This window comes from Anomaloglossus baeobatrachus, unplaced genomic scaffold (assembly GCF_048569485.1).
Source record: "Anomaloglossus baeobatrachus isolate aAnoBae1 unplaced genomic scaffold, aAnoBae1.hap1 Scaffold_2909, whole genome shotgun sequence".
Lineage (NCBI taxonomy): Eukaryota > Metazoa > Chordata > Amphibia > Anura > Aromobatidae > Anomaloglossus > Anomaloglossus baeobatrachus.
The window spans coordinates 44,180-63,054 of NW_027442360.1; the positions used below are offsets into that span (position 1 = coordinate 44,180).

Genomic DNA, 18,875 nt, shown 5'->3' on the forward strand with positions numbered 1-18,875 from the left:
GTAAAAACAGCCCTTCCCTACATGGAGGCAACCGCCGCCTGCAGGACTCTTCTACTTAGGCTGGCATCCGCCTAAGCGTAGGCATGCACCTGATAACGCTTGGTGAAGGTGTGCAGACTCGCCCAGGTAGCCGCCTGGCACACCTGCTGAGCCGTAGCCTGGTGCCGTAATGCCCAGGACGCACCCACGGCTCTGGTAGAATGGGCCTTCAGCCCTGATGGAACCGGAAGCCCAGCAGAACGGTAGGCTTCAAGGATTGGTTCCTTGATCCATCGAGCCAGTGTGGATTTGGCAGCCTGCGACCCCTTGCGCTGACCAGTGACAAGGACAAAAAATGCATCCGATCGGCGCAGGGGCGCCGTGCGGGAAATGTAGATTCTGAGTGCTCTTCACCAGATCCAACAATGCAAATCCATTTCATATCGATGAAATGGACAAGAACAAAAGGAAGGTAAGGAGATATCCTGATTTGTGATGAAAAGGGAATACCACCTTAGGGAGAAAAACTCCGGAATCGGGCGCAGCACTACGTTGTCTTGGTGAAACACCAGGAAGGGAGCTTTGGATGACCGCGCTGCTAGCTCGGACACTCTCCGAAGGGACGTGACCGCTACCAGAAAGGCCACTTTCTGTGAAAGTCGAGAAAGTGAAACATCCCTCAGAGGCTCGAATGGCGGCTTCTGGAGAGCAATTAGTACCCTGGTCAGATCCCATGGGTCTAACGGCCTCAGTACGGAGGGACAATGTGACAAACCCCCTGCAGGAACGTGCGTACCTGAGGAAGTCGTGCTAGACGCTTCTGAAAAAATACAGACAGCGCTGGAACTTATCCTTTAAGGGAGCCGAGCAACAAACCTGTTTCCCAACCCGATTGCAGGAAGGAAAGACAAGTAGGCAATGCAAATGGCCAGGGAGACAGTCCCTGAACAGAGCACTAAGGTAAGAATATCTTCCACGTCCAGTGGTAGAACTTGGCAGACGTCGGCTTCCAAGCCCGTCACATAGTGGCAATGACGTCATGAGATAATCCTGAAGACGCTAGGATCCAGGACTCAATGGCCACCCAGTCAGGTTTAGGGCCGTAGGATTCAGATGGAAAAAGCGGCCCTTGGGACAGTAAGTTTGTCCGGTCTGGTAGTGCCCACGGCTGGCCGACTGTGAGATGCCACAGATCCGGGTACCACGACCTCTTCTGCTAGTCTGAGGCGACGAGGAGGGCGCGGCGGCAATCGGCGCTGATCTTGCGTAGCACTCTGGGCAACAGTGCCAGAGGGGGAAACACATAGGGTAGCTGGAACTGCGACCCATCCTAAACTAAGGCGCCTGCCGCCAGAGCTCGTTGATCGTAAGACCACAGCATGAAACTCGTGACCTTGGTGTTGTGCCTAGACGCCATTAGGTCGACGTCCGGCCTCCCCCGAAGGCCCCAGATTTCCTGAAACCCGTCCGGGTGCAGAGACCATTCCCCTGCGTCCATACCCTGGCGACTGAGGAAGTCTGCTTCCCAGTTTTCTACGCCCGGGATGTGAACTGCGGATATGGTGGATGCTCTGTCTTCCACCCACATCAGAATCCGCCGGACTTCTTGGGAGGCTTGCCGACTGCGTATTCTGCCTTGGTGGTTGATGTATGCTACCGCTGTGGAGTTGTCCGACTGAACTCGGATCTGTTTGCATTCCAGCCACTGCTGGAAGGCTTGCAGGGCAAGATACACTGCTTAGATTTCCAGAACATTGATCTGAAGGGTGGACTCCTGCTGAGTCCACGTACCCTGAGCCCTGTGGTGGAGAAAGACTATTCTCCACCCTGACAGACTCACGTCTGTCGTGACCGCCGTCCAGGATGGGGGTAGGAAGGACCTTCCTTTTGACAATGAGGTGGGAAGAAGTCACCACTGAAGAGAGTCCTTGACCGTCTGAGAAAAGGAGACGTTCCTGTCTAGGGACGTCGACTTCCCATCGCTTTGGCGGAGAATGTCCCATTGAAGTGGACGCAGATGAAACTGCGCGAAAGGGACTGCCTCCATTGCTGCTACCATCTTCGGTAGGAAGTGCATGAGGCGTCTTAAGGGGTGTGACTGGCCTTGAAGGAGAGACTGCACCCCCGTCTGTAGTGAACGCTGTTTGTCCAGCGGAAGCTTCACTATCGCTGAGAGAGTATAGAACTCTATGCCAAGATATGTCAGTAATTGGGTCGGTGTCAGATTTAACTTTGAAAAGTTGATGATCCACCCGAAACTCTGGAGAGTCTCCAGCGCAACGTTCAGGCTGCGTTGGCATGCCTCTTGAGAGGGTGCGTTGACAAGTAGATCGTCCAAGTAAGTGATCACAGAGTGACCCTGAGAGTGCCGGACTGCTACCACTGCTGCCGTGACCTTGGTGAAAACCCGTGGGGCTGTCGCCAGACCTAAGGGCAGGTCTACGAACTGAAGTTGCTCGTTTTCGTAACGAATCGCAGCAAAACGCTGGTGCTCTGGAGCAATTGGCACGTGGAGATAAGCATCCTGATGTCTCTTGATGCCAGGAATCTCCTTGAGACCTTGAGGCAATGACGGAGCGGAGGGATTCCATCCGGAACCGCCTGGTTTACACTGCTTTTTGAGCAGTTTTAGGTCTAGAACGGAACGGAAGAGCCGTCCTTTTTTGGCACCACAACCAGATTGGAGTAAAAACCGTGACCTTGTTCCTGAAGAGGAACAGGGATTATCACTCCTTCTGCCTGCAGAAGAGCATCGGCTCGGTCGAGAGGTGGGGAAGTTCTGAACAATCGAGCCGGAGGACGAGAACAAAACTCTATCCTGTACACGTGAGAGAAAATGTCTCTCACCCACCGGTCTTTGACCTGTGGCAGCTAAATGCCGCCAAAGCGGGAGAGTCTGCCACCGACCGTGGATGCGGAGAGAGAGAGAGAGAGAGAGGGCTGAAAGTCATGAGGAAACTGCCTTGGTAGCGGTTCCTCCGGCTGCCTTCTGTGGGCGTGATTGAGCCCGCCAGGAGTCTGAGCCCCTCTGAGCCTTTTGAGTCCTTTTGGACTAGGAAAATTGGGACCAGCCCGAGCCTGGAAAGGACCGAAACGTCGACTGTCCTTCCTTGGGTCTTGTTTGATCTGGGCTGGTGTAAGGAAGAATCCTTACCCTTGGCCTGTTTAATGATTTCATCCAATCGCTCAGCCAACAGTCTGTCACCAGATAATGGCAAACTGGTTAAGCCCTTTTTGGAAGCAGGAGCTGCCTTCCATTCCCTTAACCCCAAGGGTCTGCGCAAAACCACGGAGTTGGCGTATGCCACCGGCGTACGGCCCGTAGAGTCCAGGACAGCATGAATAGCGTAAGTCGCAATGCGAGGTTAAGGACGCCACCTGCGGCACAGATGTACGTGTGACAGTGTCTATCTGCGCAAGACCAGCTGAAATAGCTTGGAGTGACCATACGGCTGCGAATGCCGGAGCAAACGACACGCCGATAGCTTCACAGACAGATTTCAACCAGAGGTCCATCTGTCTGTCAATGGCATCTTTAAGTGAAGTCCCGTCTTCCACTGCAACTATGGAGGATGTCGCGGTGGAGAAAAGCTTGTCTGGATAAGCGTAGTGTTTGTGGACTGCTCCTCTGAGTCAGAGAGGCCCAAAAGGTACTGAATTTACGCTTGGGATACCTGAAATGGAATTTCTCCTGCTGAAGCTGCCTCCTCCACTGGAGGGGCTGAGGGAGAAATATCCACCAGTGTATTGATGGGCGCTATGAGATCATTCACCATGGCGTCCCATTAGGAGCATCCAGAATGAAAGCGGTTACAGGATCCGAAACCTGACCAGCTACCTTATCAAACAGAGAATCCCCTCGCTGAGACCCTGACCAGTGTGAAGTCGAGGGTCTCTCCCAGCGAGCTCGCTTAGGCTGTCTGGGACTGTCGTCCGTGTCAGAGCCTTCAGTCTGGGATGTATGGGACCCCCTTGGAGCACGGATTAGTTCCAACTGAGGGAGACCGGGGAGCCTTGATTCAACAATGCCCTTGGTCTGAGTCACCGCCCTGGACTGCAAAGTTGCTAGAATTTTGTTCATAGTCCAAGACATTTTATCAGCAAAAAAAAAAAAACTGCAAACTCTGTCCTCTGGACAGTTTCACAGGTGGCCCTCTCTGGGCCACCACTAGCAGAGACTCTACCCATTAGGGGTTAGTGGAACCTGCCGGTACAACAGCCTCACGTGCGGTACAGACAGGAAAGCCTGTGCCTTGGCCCCCTTGCTCTATGCTGACGACATGCTGTTGTCTCCTAAGAGCTATCTAGGGGTATATCGCCAAGAAGCGACCGTACAGCCACAAGTCTCAGCCGCGCCGCAGCCTCCAGCGCGGCAGTTTCCCACAGATAAACTCACTCAGCTAAGCTGCAGTGAGTATAGTCCAAGCGCGCAGCGCTGTTGTCCTCGGCGCACTAACACGCCCAGCAATGCTGGCGTGTGTCTGTGTATGGTCTTGCAAATATAAGTACAAGGATAAAGTACACAAAAAAAAACCACTGTGGCGATAGTGGGGTCAGCACCAAGGTGCTGCTTACCGCCCGCATAAGCGGGTAAGTGGTCGCCAGAATCCCTTTGCTGGGTCTCCCAGAGCCTGTGTCCGTTCTCCAGCTTAGATTGCCTGCAGGAATGGCTGCCGGCGTCCTGTGAAGAGGGGCGGGCCGTGGGCGTGCCCCAGACAAGAGCGGGAAACTGGCGTCCCCCTGTGCCCAGTGAGAGGGCTGGAGTATGTAAATAAGACTCCAGCCCTCGGCGCTGACTATTGTACAGCGTCTCTCCCCTTCCCTGACTGACAGGGCTGGGGGCGGGAACGAAACGTAACTAGGCCGCAAAAGCCGGGGACTAGATTTATAAGCGCTGCCGTCGTAAAAGCGCGGCAGCGCGAAAGTCCCCGGCGCACCACAAGTCTCAGCCGCGCCGCAGCTCCAGCAGCGGCTGGCGCGGTAGTTCCCGACACATAAACTCACTCAGCTAAGCTGCAGTGAGTAAAGCCCAAGCGCGCAGCGCTACTGTCCCCGGCGCACTAACACACCCAGCAACGCTGGAGTGTGTCTGTGCATAGACTGTACGGGGACACAGAGTACCTTAACGTTGCAGGGCCTGTCCCTGACGATACTCCGCTCCATTCCAGCAGGATCTCCGGGTCTGTGGATGGAGCCCGGCCTCAGAGCCTGGAGGCCGGTAAGATCCCACTTCACCAGAGCCCTTCAGGGGGATGGGGAAGGAAAACAGCATGTGGGCTCCAGCCTCCGTACCCGCAATGGGTACCTCAACCTTAACAAACACCGCCGACAAAAGTGGGGTGAGAAGGGAGCATGCTGGGGGCCCTAGTATGGGCCCTCTTTTCTTCCATCCGACATAGTCAGCAGCTGCTGCTGACTAAAAACAGTGGAGCTATGCGTGGATGTCTGACCTCCTTCGCACAAAGCATAAAACTGAAGCAGCCCGTGATCCCACGGGGGGTGTATACGCAGAAGGGGAGGGGCCTTACACTTTTTAGTGTAATACTTTGTGTGGCCTCCGGAGGCAGTAGCTATACACCCAATCGTCTGGGTCTCCCAATGGAGCGCCGAAGAAAACGCAGTGTGCGCACAGCTATTTTTTTTCCCCATAGGTTTTGCTGGGGAATGTCTGCAGAAAGGCACAACCATTTTCTCAAATTTCTGCAGCAAAAACGCACAAAAAAAGCGGGTAAAAACGCAGTGTGCGCACAGGGCCTAATGGAGTCTTCAGACTTGGTATATTGATGACCTTTCCTTGGCACGGACATGCCATCACTTTATTATCAGTAGGGTTATACTTCTAGGACCCCCCACAATCCTGAGACTGAAGGGGCTAAAATGTCAATGTGTAGGAAAATTAGTGAGGATCCGCTTCAATCTCACAATCTGCACCCCACTAGTCATGTGATGGTATATCTTTTCTATAGGCTTCACTTTATTATATGGGTTTTTCCACCAATCTAATTCTGTGCTAATATTCTCGGCACTGGTAATGACACTTTCCATTTAGGCCGGTGTGGGTGGGTTTCTAATACTAACCTTGAATCCTGTTGGGCACCAGTCTACAAACTGAATAGTGCGTTTTGTCTTAATGGTTGCGATGGCGGCGTTGACATCCTTGGGGACCACGTCCCCCCTGTATAACATGCAGCAGGCCATGTATTTGCCGTGGCGGGGGTCACACTTCACCATCTGGTTTGCAGGCTCAAAGCAGGCATTGGTTATTTCGGCCACGGACAGCTGCTCGTGGTAGGCCTTCTCTGCAGAGATGACAGGCGCGTACGTGACCAGCGGGAAATGGATACGTGGATATGGAACCAGGTTTGTCTGAAATTCGGTGAGATCAACGTTTAAAGCCCCATCAAACCTCAGCGAGGCAGTGATGGACGACACGATCTGCCCAATGAGACGGTTGAGATTTGTGTATGTTGGACGTTCAATGTCCAAGTTACGGCGACAAATATCATAAATGGCCTCATTGTCCACCATAAAGGCACAATCTGAATGCTCCAGCGTGGTGTGTGTGGTCAGTATGGAGTTGTATGGCTCCACCACTGCTGTGGACACTTGCGGTGCTGGGTAGATTGCAAACTCAAGCTTGGACTTCTTGCCATAATCTATAGAGAGTCTCTCCATCAGAAGAGATGCAAATCCTGAGCCTGTGCCGCCTCCAAAGCTGTGGAAAATGAGGAAACCTTGTAATCCGGTGCACTGGTCAGCCTGCGAGAGAAGATAGTGCCATATTACACATAACTGTCATAACCAAAGCCTTCCATGTCCTCTATGTATAGATCAGTGCTGATCATAGGGGCCGTAGAGGAGCCTCAGTCACCATCACAGCCCTGCGATCATGTAACGCCAGCTTCATACAGTGCGTCCACCCATCTCCTGTATACACCGCACCTATATACAGTGTGTCCACCCATCTCCTGTATACACCGCACCTATACAGAGCGTGTCCACCCATCTCCTGTATACACCGCACCTATATACAGTGTGTCCACCCATCTCCTGTATACACCGCACCTATATACAGTGTGTCCACCCATCTCCTGTATACACCGCACCTATATACAGTGTGTCCACCCATCTCCTGTATACACCGCACCTATATACAGTGTGTCCACCCATCTCCTGTATACACCGCACCTATATACACAGTGTGGCCACCCATCTCCTGTATACACCGCACCTATATACAGTGTGTCCACCCATCTCCTGTATACACCGCACCTATATACAGTGTGTCCACCCATCTCCTGTATACACCGCACCTATATACAGTGTGTCCACCCATCTCCTGTATACACCGCACCTATATACAGCGTGTCCACCCATCTCCTGTATACACTGCACCTATATACAGCGTGTCCACCCATCTCCTGTATACACCGCACCTATATACAGTGTGTCCACCCATCTCCTGTATACACCGCACCTATATACAGTGCATCCACCCATCTCCTGTATACACCGCACCTATATACAGTGTGTCCACCCATCTCCTGTATACACCGCACCTATATACAGTGTGTCCACCCATCTCCTGTATACACCGCACCTATATACAGTGTGTCCACCCATCTCCTGTATACACCGCACCTATATACAGTGTGTCCACCCATCTCCTGTATACACCGCACCTATATACAGTGTGTCCACCCATCTCCTGTATACACCGCACCTATATACAGCGTGTCCACCCATCTCCTGTATACACCGCACCTATATACAGCGTGTCCACCCATCTCTTGTATACACCGCACCTATATACAGCGCGTCCACCCATCTCCTGTATACACCGCACCTATATACAGCGCGTCCACCCATCTCCTGTATACACCGCACCTATATACAGCGCGTCCACCCATCTCCTGTATACACCGCACCTATATACAGCGCGTCCACCCATCTCCTGTATACACCGCACCTATATACAGCGTGTCCACCCATCTCCTGTATACATCGCACCTATATACAGCGTGTCCACCCATCTCCTGTATACACCGCACCTATATACAGCGTGTCCACCCATCTCCTGTATACACCGCACCTATATACAGCGTGTCCACCCATCTCCTGTATACACCGCACCTATATACAGCGTATCCACCCATCTCCTGTATACACCGCACCTATACACAGCGTGTCCACCCATCTCCTGTATACACCGCACCTATATACAGTGTGTCCACCCATCTCCTGTATACACCGCACCTATACACAGCGTGTCCACCCATCTCCTGTATACACCGCACCTATATACAGTGTGTCCACCCATCTCCTGTATACACTGCACCTATATACAGTGTGTCCACCCATCTCCTGTATACACCGCACCTATATACAGCGTGTCCACCCATCTCCTGTATACACCGCACCTATATACAGTGTGTCCACCCATATCCTCTATACACCGCACCTATATACAGCGTGTCCACCCATCTCCTGTATACACCGCACCTATATACAGTGTGTCCACCCATATCCTCTATACACCGCACCTATATACAGTGTGTCCACCCATCTCCTGTATACACCGCACCTATATACAGTGTGGCCACCCATCTCCTGTATACACCGCACCTATATACAGCGTGTCCACCCATCTCCTGTATACACCGCACCTATATACAGCGTGTCCACCCATATCCTGTCCACCGCCATTAACTTGAGAACGGCGGCAGCTATAGGCATAGAAGTGGTGTCTAGGTATAGTAAAGTAGCCATGCGCTACGCAATGAAGCCACCTATAGCGCCACCTGGTGGAAAACAACGGGCGTAGCATTTTTATCTCGAAAACGGAACGAAATAGAGAAAAAATGTGAATTACAAAGTTGTAGGGCATCATCAATTCAATACGAATCCACACCTTGCATACAGAAATGCTATGATATGAAACCCATGACCCCCCAAAGAAGGGAATTTTGTTTACTTACCGTAAATTCCTTTTCTTCTAGCTCTAATTGGGAGACCCAGACAATTGGGTGTATAGGCTATGCCTCCGGAGGCCGCACAAAGTATTACACTCTAAAGTGTTAAGCCCCTCCCCTTCTGCCTATACACCCCCCGTGCTCCCACGGGCTCCTCAGTTTTGGTGCAAAAGCAAGAAGGAGGAAAAGATTATAAACTGGTGTAAAGTAGATTCAATCCGAAGGAATATCGGAGAACTGAAACCAAACAACATGAACAACATGTGTACACAAAAAAACAGGGGCGGGTGCTGGGTCTCCCAATTAGAGCTAGAAGAAAAGGAATTTACGGTAAGTAAACAAAATTCCCTTCTTCTTTGTCGCTCTATTGGGAGACCCAGACAATTGGGATGTCCAAAAGCAATCCCTGGGTGGGTAAAATAATACCTCGTAATAGAGCCGTAAAACGGCCTCTTCCTACAGGTGGGCAACCGCCGCCTGAAGGACTCGTCTACCTAGGCTGGCATCCGCCGAAGCATAGGTATGCACCTGATAGTGTTTCGTGAAAGTGTGCAGGCTCGACCAGGTAGCCGCCTGACACACCTGCTGACCCGTAGCCTGGTGCCTCAAAGCCCAGGACGCGCCCCCGGCTCTGGTAGAATGGGCCTAGAGCCCTGAGGGAACCGGCAGCCCGGTAAGCTTCGAGAACTGGTTCCTTGATCCACCGGGCCAGGGTTGATTTGGAAGCCTGTGACCCTTTACGCTGGCCAGCGACAAGGACAAAGAGTGCATCCGAGCGGCGCAGGGGCGCCGTACGAGAAATGTAGAGCCTGAGTGCTCTCACCAGATCTAACCAGTGCAAATCCTTTTCACATTGGTGAACTGGATGATGACAAAAAGAGGGTAAGGAGATATCCTGATTGAGATGAAAGGGGGGTACCACCCTTGGGAGAAATTCCAGAACCAGACGCAGAACCACCTTGTCCTGGTGAACACCAGGAAAGGGGCTTTGCACGACAACATTGCTAGCTCAGACACTCTCCGAAGTGAAGTGACTGCTACTAGGAAAATCACTTTCTGCGAAAGGCGTGAGAAAGAAATATCCCTTATTGGATCGAATGGTGGTTTCTGAAGAACCATCAGCACCCCGTTCAGATCCCAGGGTTCTAACGGCCGCTTGTAAGGATGAACGATGTGACAACCCCCTGCAGGAACGTGCATACCTGTGGAAGTCTGGCTAGGCGCTACTGGAAAAAACACAGAGAGCGCTGAGACTTGTCCCTTAAGGGAGCCGAGCGACAAACCCTTTTCCAGTCCAGATTGAAGGAAGGACAGAAAAATGGGCAAGGCAAAAGGCCAGGGAGAAAAACCCCGAGCAGAGCACCACGACAGGAAATTTTTCCACGTCCTGTGGTAGATCTTGGCGGACGTTGGTTTCCTAACCTGTCTCATAGTGGCAATGACCTCTTGAGATAATCCTGAAGACGCTAGATCTAGGACTCAATGGCCACAGTGTCAGGTTGATGGCCGCAGAATTCAAATGGAAAAACGGCCCTTGAGACAGCAAGTCTGGTCGGACTGGTAGTGCCCACGTTTGGCCTACCGTGAGATGCCACAGATCCGGGTACCACGACCTCCTCGGCCAGTCTGGAGTGACGAGGATGGCGCGGCGGCAGTCGGCCCTGATCGTGCGTAACACTCTGGGCAACAGTGCCAGCGGAGGAAACACATAAGGGAGTTGAAACTGCGACCAATTCCGAACTAAGGCGTCTGCCGCCATAGCTCTGTGATCGTGAGAGCGTGCCATGAATGCCATGACCTTGTTGTTGTGCCGGGACGCCATTAGGTCGACGTCCGGCCTCCCTCAGCGGCAACAGATCTCCTGAAACACGCCCGGGTGAAGAGACCATTCCCCTGCGTCCATGCCCTGGCGACTGAGAAAGTCTGCTTCCCAGTTTTCGACGCCCGGGATGTGAACTGCGGAGATGGTGGAGGCCGTGGCTTCCACCCACATCAAAATCCGCCGGACTTCCTGGAAGGCTTGCCGACTGCGTGTTCCGCCTTGGTGGTTGATGTAAGCCACCACTGTGGAGTTGTCCGACTGAATTCGGATCTGCTTGCCTTCCAGCCACTGCTGGAACACTTTTTAGGGCAAGATACACTGCCCTGATCTTCAGAACATTGATCTGAAGCGAGGACTCTTGCTGAGTCCACGTACCCTGAGCCCTGTGGTGGAGAAAGACTGCTCCCCACCCTGACAGACTCGCGTCCGTTGTGACCACCTCCCAGGATGGGGGTAGGAAGGATTTCCCATGCGATAATGAAGTGGGAAGAAAGCCACCCCCTAAGGGAAGCTTTGGTTGCCTGAGAGAGGGAGACGTTCCTGTCGAGGGACGTCGGTTTCCTGTCCTATTTGCGTAGGATGTCCCAATGAAGAGGATGCAGGTGAAACTGCGCGAAAGGAACTGCCTCCATTGCTGCCACCATCTTCCCCAGGAAGTGCATGAGGCCCTTCAAGGGGTGTGCTTGACCTTGAAGGAGAGATTGCACCCCTTTCTGTAGTGAACGCTTGTTGATCAGCGGAAGCTTCACTATCGCCGATAGGGTATGAAACTCCATGCCAAGATATGTCAGCGATTGGGCTGGTGTCAGATTTGACTTTGGAAAATTGATGATCCACCCGAAACTCTGGAGAGCCCCCAGAGAAGCGTCGGGGCTGTGTTGGCATGCCTCTTGAGAGGGTGCCTTGATCAGCAGATCGTCCAAGTAAGGGATCACCGAGTGACCCTGAGAGTGGAGGACCGCAACTACTGTAGCCCTGACCTTGGTGAAAACCCGTGGGGATGTAGCCAGGCCGAACTGCAGTGCCACGAACTGCAGGTGTTCGTCTCCTATGGTGAAGCGCAAGAAGCGTTGGTGCTCTGGAGCCACCGGTACGTGGAGAAAAGCATCTTTGATATCGATCGATGCAAGGAAATCTTCTGGGGACATTGAGTCGATGACGGAGCGGAGGGTTTCCATCCGGAACCGTCTGGTCTATACGTGTTTGTTGAGCAGTTACGGGTCCAGGACAGGACGGAAAGACCCGTCCTTCTTTGTAACCACAAACAGGTTGGAGAAAAACCCGTGACCCTGTTGCTGAAGAGGAACAGGGACCACCACTCCTTCTGCCCTCAGGGTGCCCAGCGCCTGCAGAAGAGCCTCGGCTCGCTCGGGAGGCGGGGATAACCTGAAGAATCGAGTCGGGGGACGAGAGGCGAACTCTAACTTGTAACCGTGAGACAGAATGTCTCTCGCCCAACGGTCTTTTACCCTTGGCAGCCAGGAGTCGCAAAGGCGGGAAAGCCTGCCACCAACCGAGGATGCGGATTGAGGAGAACGAAAGCCATCAAGAAGCCGCTTTGGTAGCGGCACCTCCGGTGGTCTTTTTGACTTAGACCGCCATGAATCGGAGAGCCCTTGATCTATTCAGAGGCCTTTTGGACGAGGAGAATTGGGACCTGCCCGCGCCCCGAAAGAACCGAAACCTCGACTGCCCCATCCTCTGTTGGGGTATGTTCGGTTTGGGCTGGGGTAAAGATGTATCCTTTCCCTTGTATTGTTTGATGATTTCATCCAAACGTTCGCCAAACAGTCGGTCGCCAGAAATTGGCAAACTGGTTAAACGCTTTTTTGGAAGCAGAATCTGCCTTCCAGTTCCGTAGCCACAAGGCCCTGCAGAGTACCACCGAATTGGCGGAAGCAACCGCCATACGGCTCGCAGAGTCCAGGACAGCATTAATAGCGTAAGACGCAAATGCCGACGTCTGTGTGGCTGCGTCAATTTGCGCTTGACCTGCTGAGATAGCTTGTAGCACCCATACGGCTGCAAATGCTGGTGTAAAAGAAGCGCTGATAGCTTCATAGATGGATTTCAACCAGAGCTCCATCTGCCTGTGAGTGGCATCTTTGATTGATAGACGCTATAAGATCGTTCACTATGGCGTCCCCGTCAGGCGTATCAAGATTGAGAGCGGCCTCAGGATCAGAATCCTGATCAGCTGTCTCCGCTTCATCATCCAGGGATTCCCCCCGCTGAGACCCTGACCAATATGAAGATGTCGAGGGAATTTCCCAGCGAGCTCGCTTAGACGGTCAGGGGCTGGGGTCTGTATCAGAGACCTCACTCTGGGATCTATGAGACACCCCGGGGAGACCTCTGGTCCAACTGAGGTGGGCCAGGGAGCAATGATTCAACAGTGCCCCTGTGCTGAGATACCGGTCTGGATTGCTCAGTGGATCCTGCCGGCAGAGGGGTCGTACATGCGGCGCAGGCAGCATAGTAAGCCTGTGGTTTGGCGCTCCTGCCTTTTATGGGCGCCATGCTGTTGACTTCCCTGAGCAACACAATATATATACAGAATCAACTGTGCACCATACAGTGTAAAGCATATCTTATAAACATATGATTTAAAATTACACTCCTGCACAAATGTGGCTAGCACCACAGATGCTGCATACCCCCCGCATAAAGCGGTTGTGAGGCCACCAGGGTCCCTGCCTGGGTCTGTCAGAATTTGTCCCCCTCTGCAGCATTCAAGGAGCTGACAGGAATGGCTGCCGGCTTCTGAGGAGAGGACAGTGAGGGGGATGGAGTATGCAAAGCATGCTCCAGCCCTCAGTGCTGCTCATCCTGTGCAGCGTCCCGCCCTTCCCCTGCTTGTCAGGGCTGTGGGCGGGAGGAAGAAAGACTAGGCCGCAAAAGCCGGGGACTCGAGTAATAAACGCGGCCGCCGTAAAAGCGCGGCCGCGCGGAAGTCCCCGGCGCACTACAAGTCCCAGCCGCGCCTCAGTGTCAAAACATGGCGGCGGCGGTCAGCGCGGTAGTCTCCCTACATAAACACACTCAGCGATGCTGAGTGTGTAATGGCACGGCTGCCGGCGTCCTGAGAGAGGAGGAAGCCGTGGGCGTGACCCTTAGAAAGTGCGGGAACTGGTGCCTCACAGTGCAGTGAGGGGAGTGGAGTATGCAAAGCATGCTCCAGCCCTCACTGCAGCTCGTCTGTAAAGCGTCCCGCCCTTCCCCTGCCTGTCAGGGCTGTGGGCGGGAGGAGGAAACACTAGGCCGTACAAGCCGGGGACTCAAGTAATGAGCGCGGCTGCCATAAAAGCGCGGCCGCGCGGAAGTCCCCGGCGCACTACAAGTCCCAGCCGCGCCTCAGTGTTAAAAACATGGCGGCGGCGGTAGTACGGTAGTCCCCCTACATAAACACACTCAGCGACGCTGAGTGTGTAATGGCACATTAACCCGGTCAGCGCCGCGGCCCGGTGCACTAGCACACCCAGCAATGCTGGAGTGTTGCTGTGCGCGGTCCCCACAGGGACACAGAGTACCTTCAAGTAGCAGGGCCATGTCCCTGAACGATACCCGGCTCCTATCCAGCAGAGTCTTAGGAGCTGTGGATGGAGCACGGTCTCAGTGCCTGGAGACCGGTAAGATCCCACTTCACCCAGAGCCCTGAGGGGGATGGGGAAGGAAAGCAGCATGTGGGCTCCAGCCTCCGTACCCGCAATGGATACCTCAACCTTAACAACACCGCCGACAAGAGTGGGGTGAGAAGGGAGCATGCTGGGGGCCCTATATGGGCCCACTTTTCTTCCATCCGACATGGTCAGCAGCTGCTGCTGACCAATCTGTGGAGCTGTGCTGTGCGTGTCTGACCTCCTTCGCACAAAGCAAAAAACTGAGGAGCCCGTGGGAGCACGGGGGGTGTATAGGCAGAAGGGGAGGGGCTTAACACTTTTGAGTGTAATACTTTGTGCGGCCTCCGGAGGCATAGCCTATACACCCAATTGTCTGGGTCTCCCAATAGAGCGACAAAGAAACATTGAATGCTGGTCACGCATATGGCGCTCATTAGTGGCCCCCGTCAGCTGCAATGCACATCTGGCCTCTGCACAGCATACTGTATCTTGCTGCAATGCACATCTGGCCTCTGCACAGCATACTGTATCTGGCTGCAATGCACATCTGGCCTCTGCACAGCATACTGTATCTTGCTGCACGCTGTGCAATATGGTGGTGACACGTCTGCACAAGCATTTGTGATACGTCGTCGTAGGTCCTGCAATGTTGGGGGAGGGGTCGCATACACCTGCTGTTTGATGTGACCTCACAGAAAGAAGTCCAATGGGGTCAGGTCAGGTGAGAGGAGGCCACTCCACACAGCCACCATACCCAATGACTTGTAGGAAGGTCTCCATGAGGTATCGCTTCACGTCCGCAGCCTTGTGAGGTTTACACCTTCTAATCATAGCATTTCTGTATGCAAGGTGTGGATTCCTATTGAATTGATGATGCCTACAACTTTGTAATTCACTTTTTTTCTCTATCTCGTTCAGTTTTAGAGATAAAAATGCTAACTCCGTTGTTTTCCACCAGGTGGCGCTATAGGTGGTTTCATTGCGTAGCTCATGGCTACTTTACTATACCTAGACACCACTTCTATGCCTATAGCTGCCGCCGTTCTCAAGTTAATGGCAGTGGAAAGGATATGGGTGGACACACTGTATATAGGTGCGGTGTATACAGGATATGGGTGGACACACTGTATATAGGTGCGGTGTATATAGGATATGGGTGGACACACTGTATATAGGTGCGGTGTATACAGGAGATGGGTGGACACACTGTATATAGGTGAGGTGTATACAGGATATGGGTGGACACACTGTATATAGGTGTGGTGTATACAGGATATGGGTGGACACACTGTATATAGGTGCGGTGTGTACAGGATATGGTTGGACACACTGTATATAGGTGCGGTGTATACAGGATATGGGTGGACACACTGTATATAAGGCTGTTGAGGTCGGGTCTGGAGACCCCTGGCCGGGCCATTTGCTGACCGCGAATCTGATGTGTGACAGATCTAATACTAATTGTATAAGGTGCAAATTAGTGAAGACAAAACTGTTCGGTGCTCGGGACAAGCATTTTGATGCTTGGAAGTCAATGGGGGACCTGCATTTTTCAGTAAGATTTTCCATAAAAGAAGGGAATTTTGTTACTTACCGTAAATTCCTTTTCTTCTAGCTCCAATTGGGAGACCCAGACGATTGGGTGTATAGCTACTGCCTCCGGAGGCCACACAAAGCATTACACTAAAAAGTGTAAGGCCCCTCCCCTTCTGGCTATACACCCCCCGTGGGATCACGGGCTGCTCAGTTTTAGTGCTAAAGCAAGAAGGAGGAAAGCCAATAACTGGTTTAAACAAATTCAATCCGAAGGAACCTCGGAGAACTGAAACCATTCAACATGAACAACATGTGTACCCGAACAACCAAAAAACCCGAAGGAACAGGGGCGGGTGCTGGGTCTCCCAATTGGAGCTAGAAGAAAAGGAATTTACGGTAAGTAACAAAATTCCCTTCTTCTTCGGCGCTCCATTGGGAGACCCAGACGATTGGGACGTCCAAAAGCAGTCCCTGGGTGGGTAAATTAATACCTCAAGATACCGCTGCAAAACAGCCCTCCTCTACGAGGAGGCAACTGCCGCCTGCAGGACTCTTCTACCTAGGCTGGCGTCCGCCGCCGCGTAGGTATGCACCTGATAATGTTTGGTGAAAGTGTGCAGACTCGACCAGGTAGCTGCCTGGCACACCTGTTGAGCCGTAGCCTGGTGTCGTAACGCCCAGGACGCACCCACGGCTCTGGTAGAATGGGCCTTCAGCCCTGATGGAACCGGAAGCCCAGCAGAACGGTAGGCTTCAAGAATTGGCTCCTTGATCCATCGAGCCAGGGTGGATTTGGAAGCCTGCGACCCTTTGCGCTTTCCAGCGACAAGGACAAAGAGTGCATCTGAGCGGCGCAGTGGCGCCGTGCGGGAAATGTAGATTCTGAGTGCTCTCACCAGATCTAACAAATGCAAATCCTTCTCATACCGATGAACTGCATGCGGATAAAAGGAAGGCAAGGAGATATCCTGATTGAGGTGAAAGGAGGATACCACCTTAGGGAGAAACTCCTGAATCGGGCGCAGGACCACCTTGTCCTGGTGAAACACCAGGAAGGGAGCTTTGGACGACAGCGCTGCCAGTTCGGACACCCTCCGAAGAGACGTAACCGCTACTAGAAAGGCCACTTTCTGTGAGAGTCGAGAAAGTGAAACATCTTTCAGAGGCTCGAAGGGCGGCTTCTGTAGAGCTATGAGAACCCTGTTCAGATCCCATGGATCTAAGGGCCGTTTGTACGGCGGGACAATGTGACAAACCCCCTGCAGGAACGTGCGTACCTGAGGAAGTCGTGCTAGGCGCTTCTGAAAGAATACCGATAGCGCTGAGACTTGCCCTTTAAGGGAGCCGAGCGATAAGCCTTTTTCCAAACCAGATTGCAGAAAGGAAAGAAAGGTAGGCAATGCAAATGACCAGGTGGACACTCCCTGAGCCGAGCACCAGGATAAGAAAATCTTCCACGTCCTGTGATAGATCTTAGCAGACGTGGGTTTCCTAGCTTGTCTCATGGTGGCAACGACCCCTTGAGACAATCCTGAAGACGCTAGGATCCAGGACTCAATGGCCACACAGTCAGGTTCAGGGCCGCAGAATTCAGGTGGAAAAACGGCCCTTGTGACAGTAAGTCTGGCCGGTCTGGTAGCGCCCACGGTTCGCCGACCGTGAGATGCCACAGGTCCGGGTACCACGACCTCCTCGGCCAGTCTGGGGCGACGAGGATGGCGCGGCGGCAATCGGATCTGATCTTGCGTAGCACTCTGGGCAAGAGTGCCAGAGGGGGAAACACATAGGGTAGCTGGAACTGCGACCAATCTTGCACTAAGGCGTCTGCCGCTAGAGCTCTTTGATCGCGAGACCGCGCCATGAAGGTTGGGACCTTGTTGTTGTGCCGAGACGCCATTAGGTCTACGTCCGGCATTCCCCAGCGGCGACAGATCTCCTGAAACACGTCCGGGTGAAGGGACCATTCCCCTGCGTCCATGCCCTGGCGACTGAGGAAGTCTGCTTCCCAATTGTCTACGCCCGGGATGTGAACTGCGGATATGGTGGAGGCCGTGGCTTCCACCCACATCAGAATCCGCCGGACTTCCTGGAAGGCTTGCCGGCTGCGTGTCCCGCCTTGGTGGTTGATGTATGCCACCGCTGTGGAGTTGTCCGACTGAACTCGGATCTGCTTGCCTTCCAGCCACTGCTGGAAGGCTAGTAGGGCTAGATACACTGCCCTGATTTCCAGAACATTGATCTGAAGGGTGGACTCCTGCTGAGTCCAGGTACCCTGAGCCCTGTGGTGGAGAAAAACTGCTCCCCACCCTGACAAACTCGCATCTGTCGTGACCACCTCCCAGGATGGGGGTAGGAAGGACCTCCCCTGTGATAAAGAGGTGGGAAGAAGCCACCACTGAAGAGAGTCCTTGGCCGTCTGGGAAAGGGAGACTTTCTTGTCTAAGGACGTCGACTTCCCGTCCCATTGGCGGAGAATGTCCCATTGAAGCGGGCGCAGATGAAACTGCGCAAACGGGACTGCCTCCATTGCTGCCACCATCTTCCCTAGGAAGTGCATGAGGCGTCTTAAGGGGTGCGACTGGCCTTGAAGGAGAGAATGCACCCCCGTCTGTAGTGAACGCTGTTTGTCCATCGGAAGCTTCACTATCGCTGAGAGAGTATGAAACTCCATGCCAAGATACGTTAGTGATTGTGTCGGTGACAGATTTGACTTCGAAAAGTTGATGATCCACCCGAAAGTCTGGAGAGTCTCCAGCGCAACGTTCAGGCTGTGTTGGCATGCCTCCTGAGAGGGTGCCTTGACAAGTAGATCGTCCAGGTAAGGGATCACCGAGTGTCCCTGCGAGTGTAGGACTGCTACCACTGCTGCCATGACCTTGGTGAAAACCCGTGGGGCTGTCGCCAGACCGAATGGCAGGGCTACGAACTGAAAATGTTCGTCTTCTA

General features: G+C 53.1%; 1 protein-coding gene across 1 annotated transcript in view; it reads right to left on the reverse strand.

The window, feature by feature from the left end:
* Positions 1–18,875, reverse strand: part of LOC142266786 (tubulin alpha-3 chain) — a 72,738-nt gene that overhangs the window by 13,940 nt on the left and 39,923 nt on the right. The window contains exon 4 of the mRNA XM_075332318.1: positions 6,058–6,738. Within this exon, the coding sequence (XP_075188433.1) occupies positions 6,058–6,738 (681 nt within the window). The remainder of the gene's footprint in view (positions 1–6,057; positions 6,739–18,875) is intronic.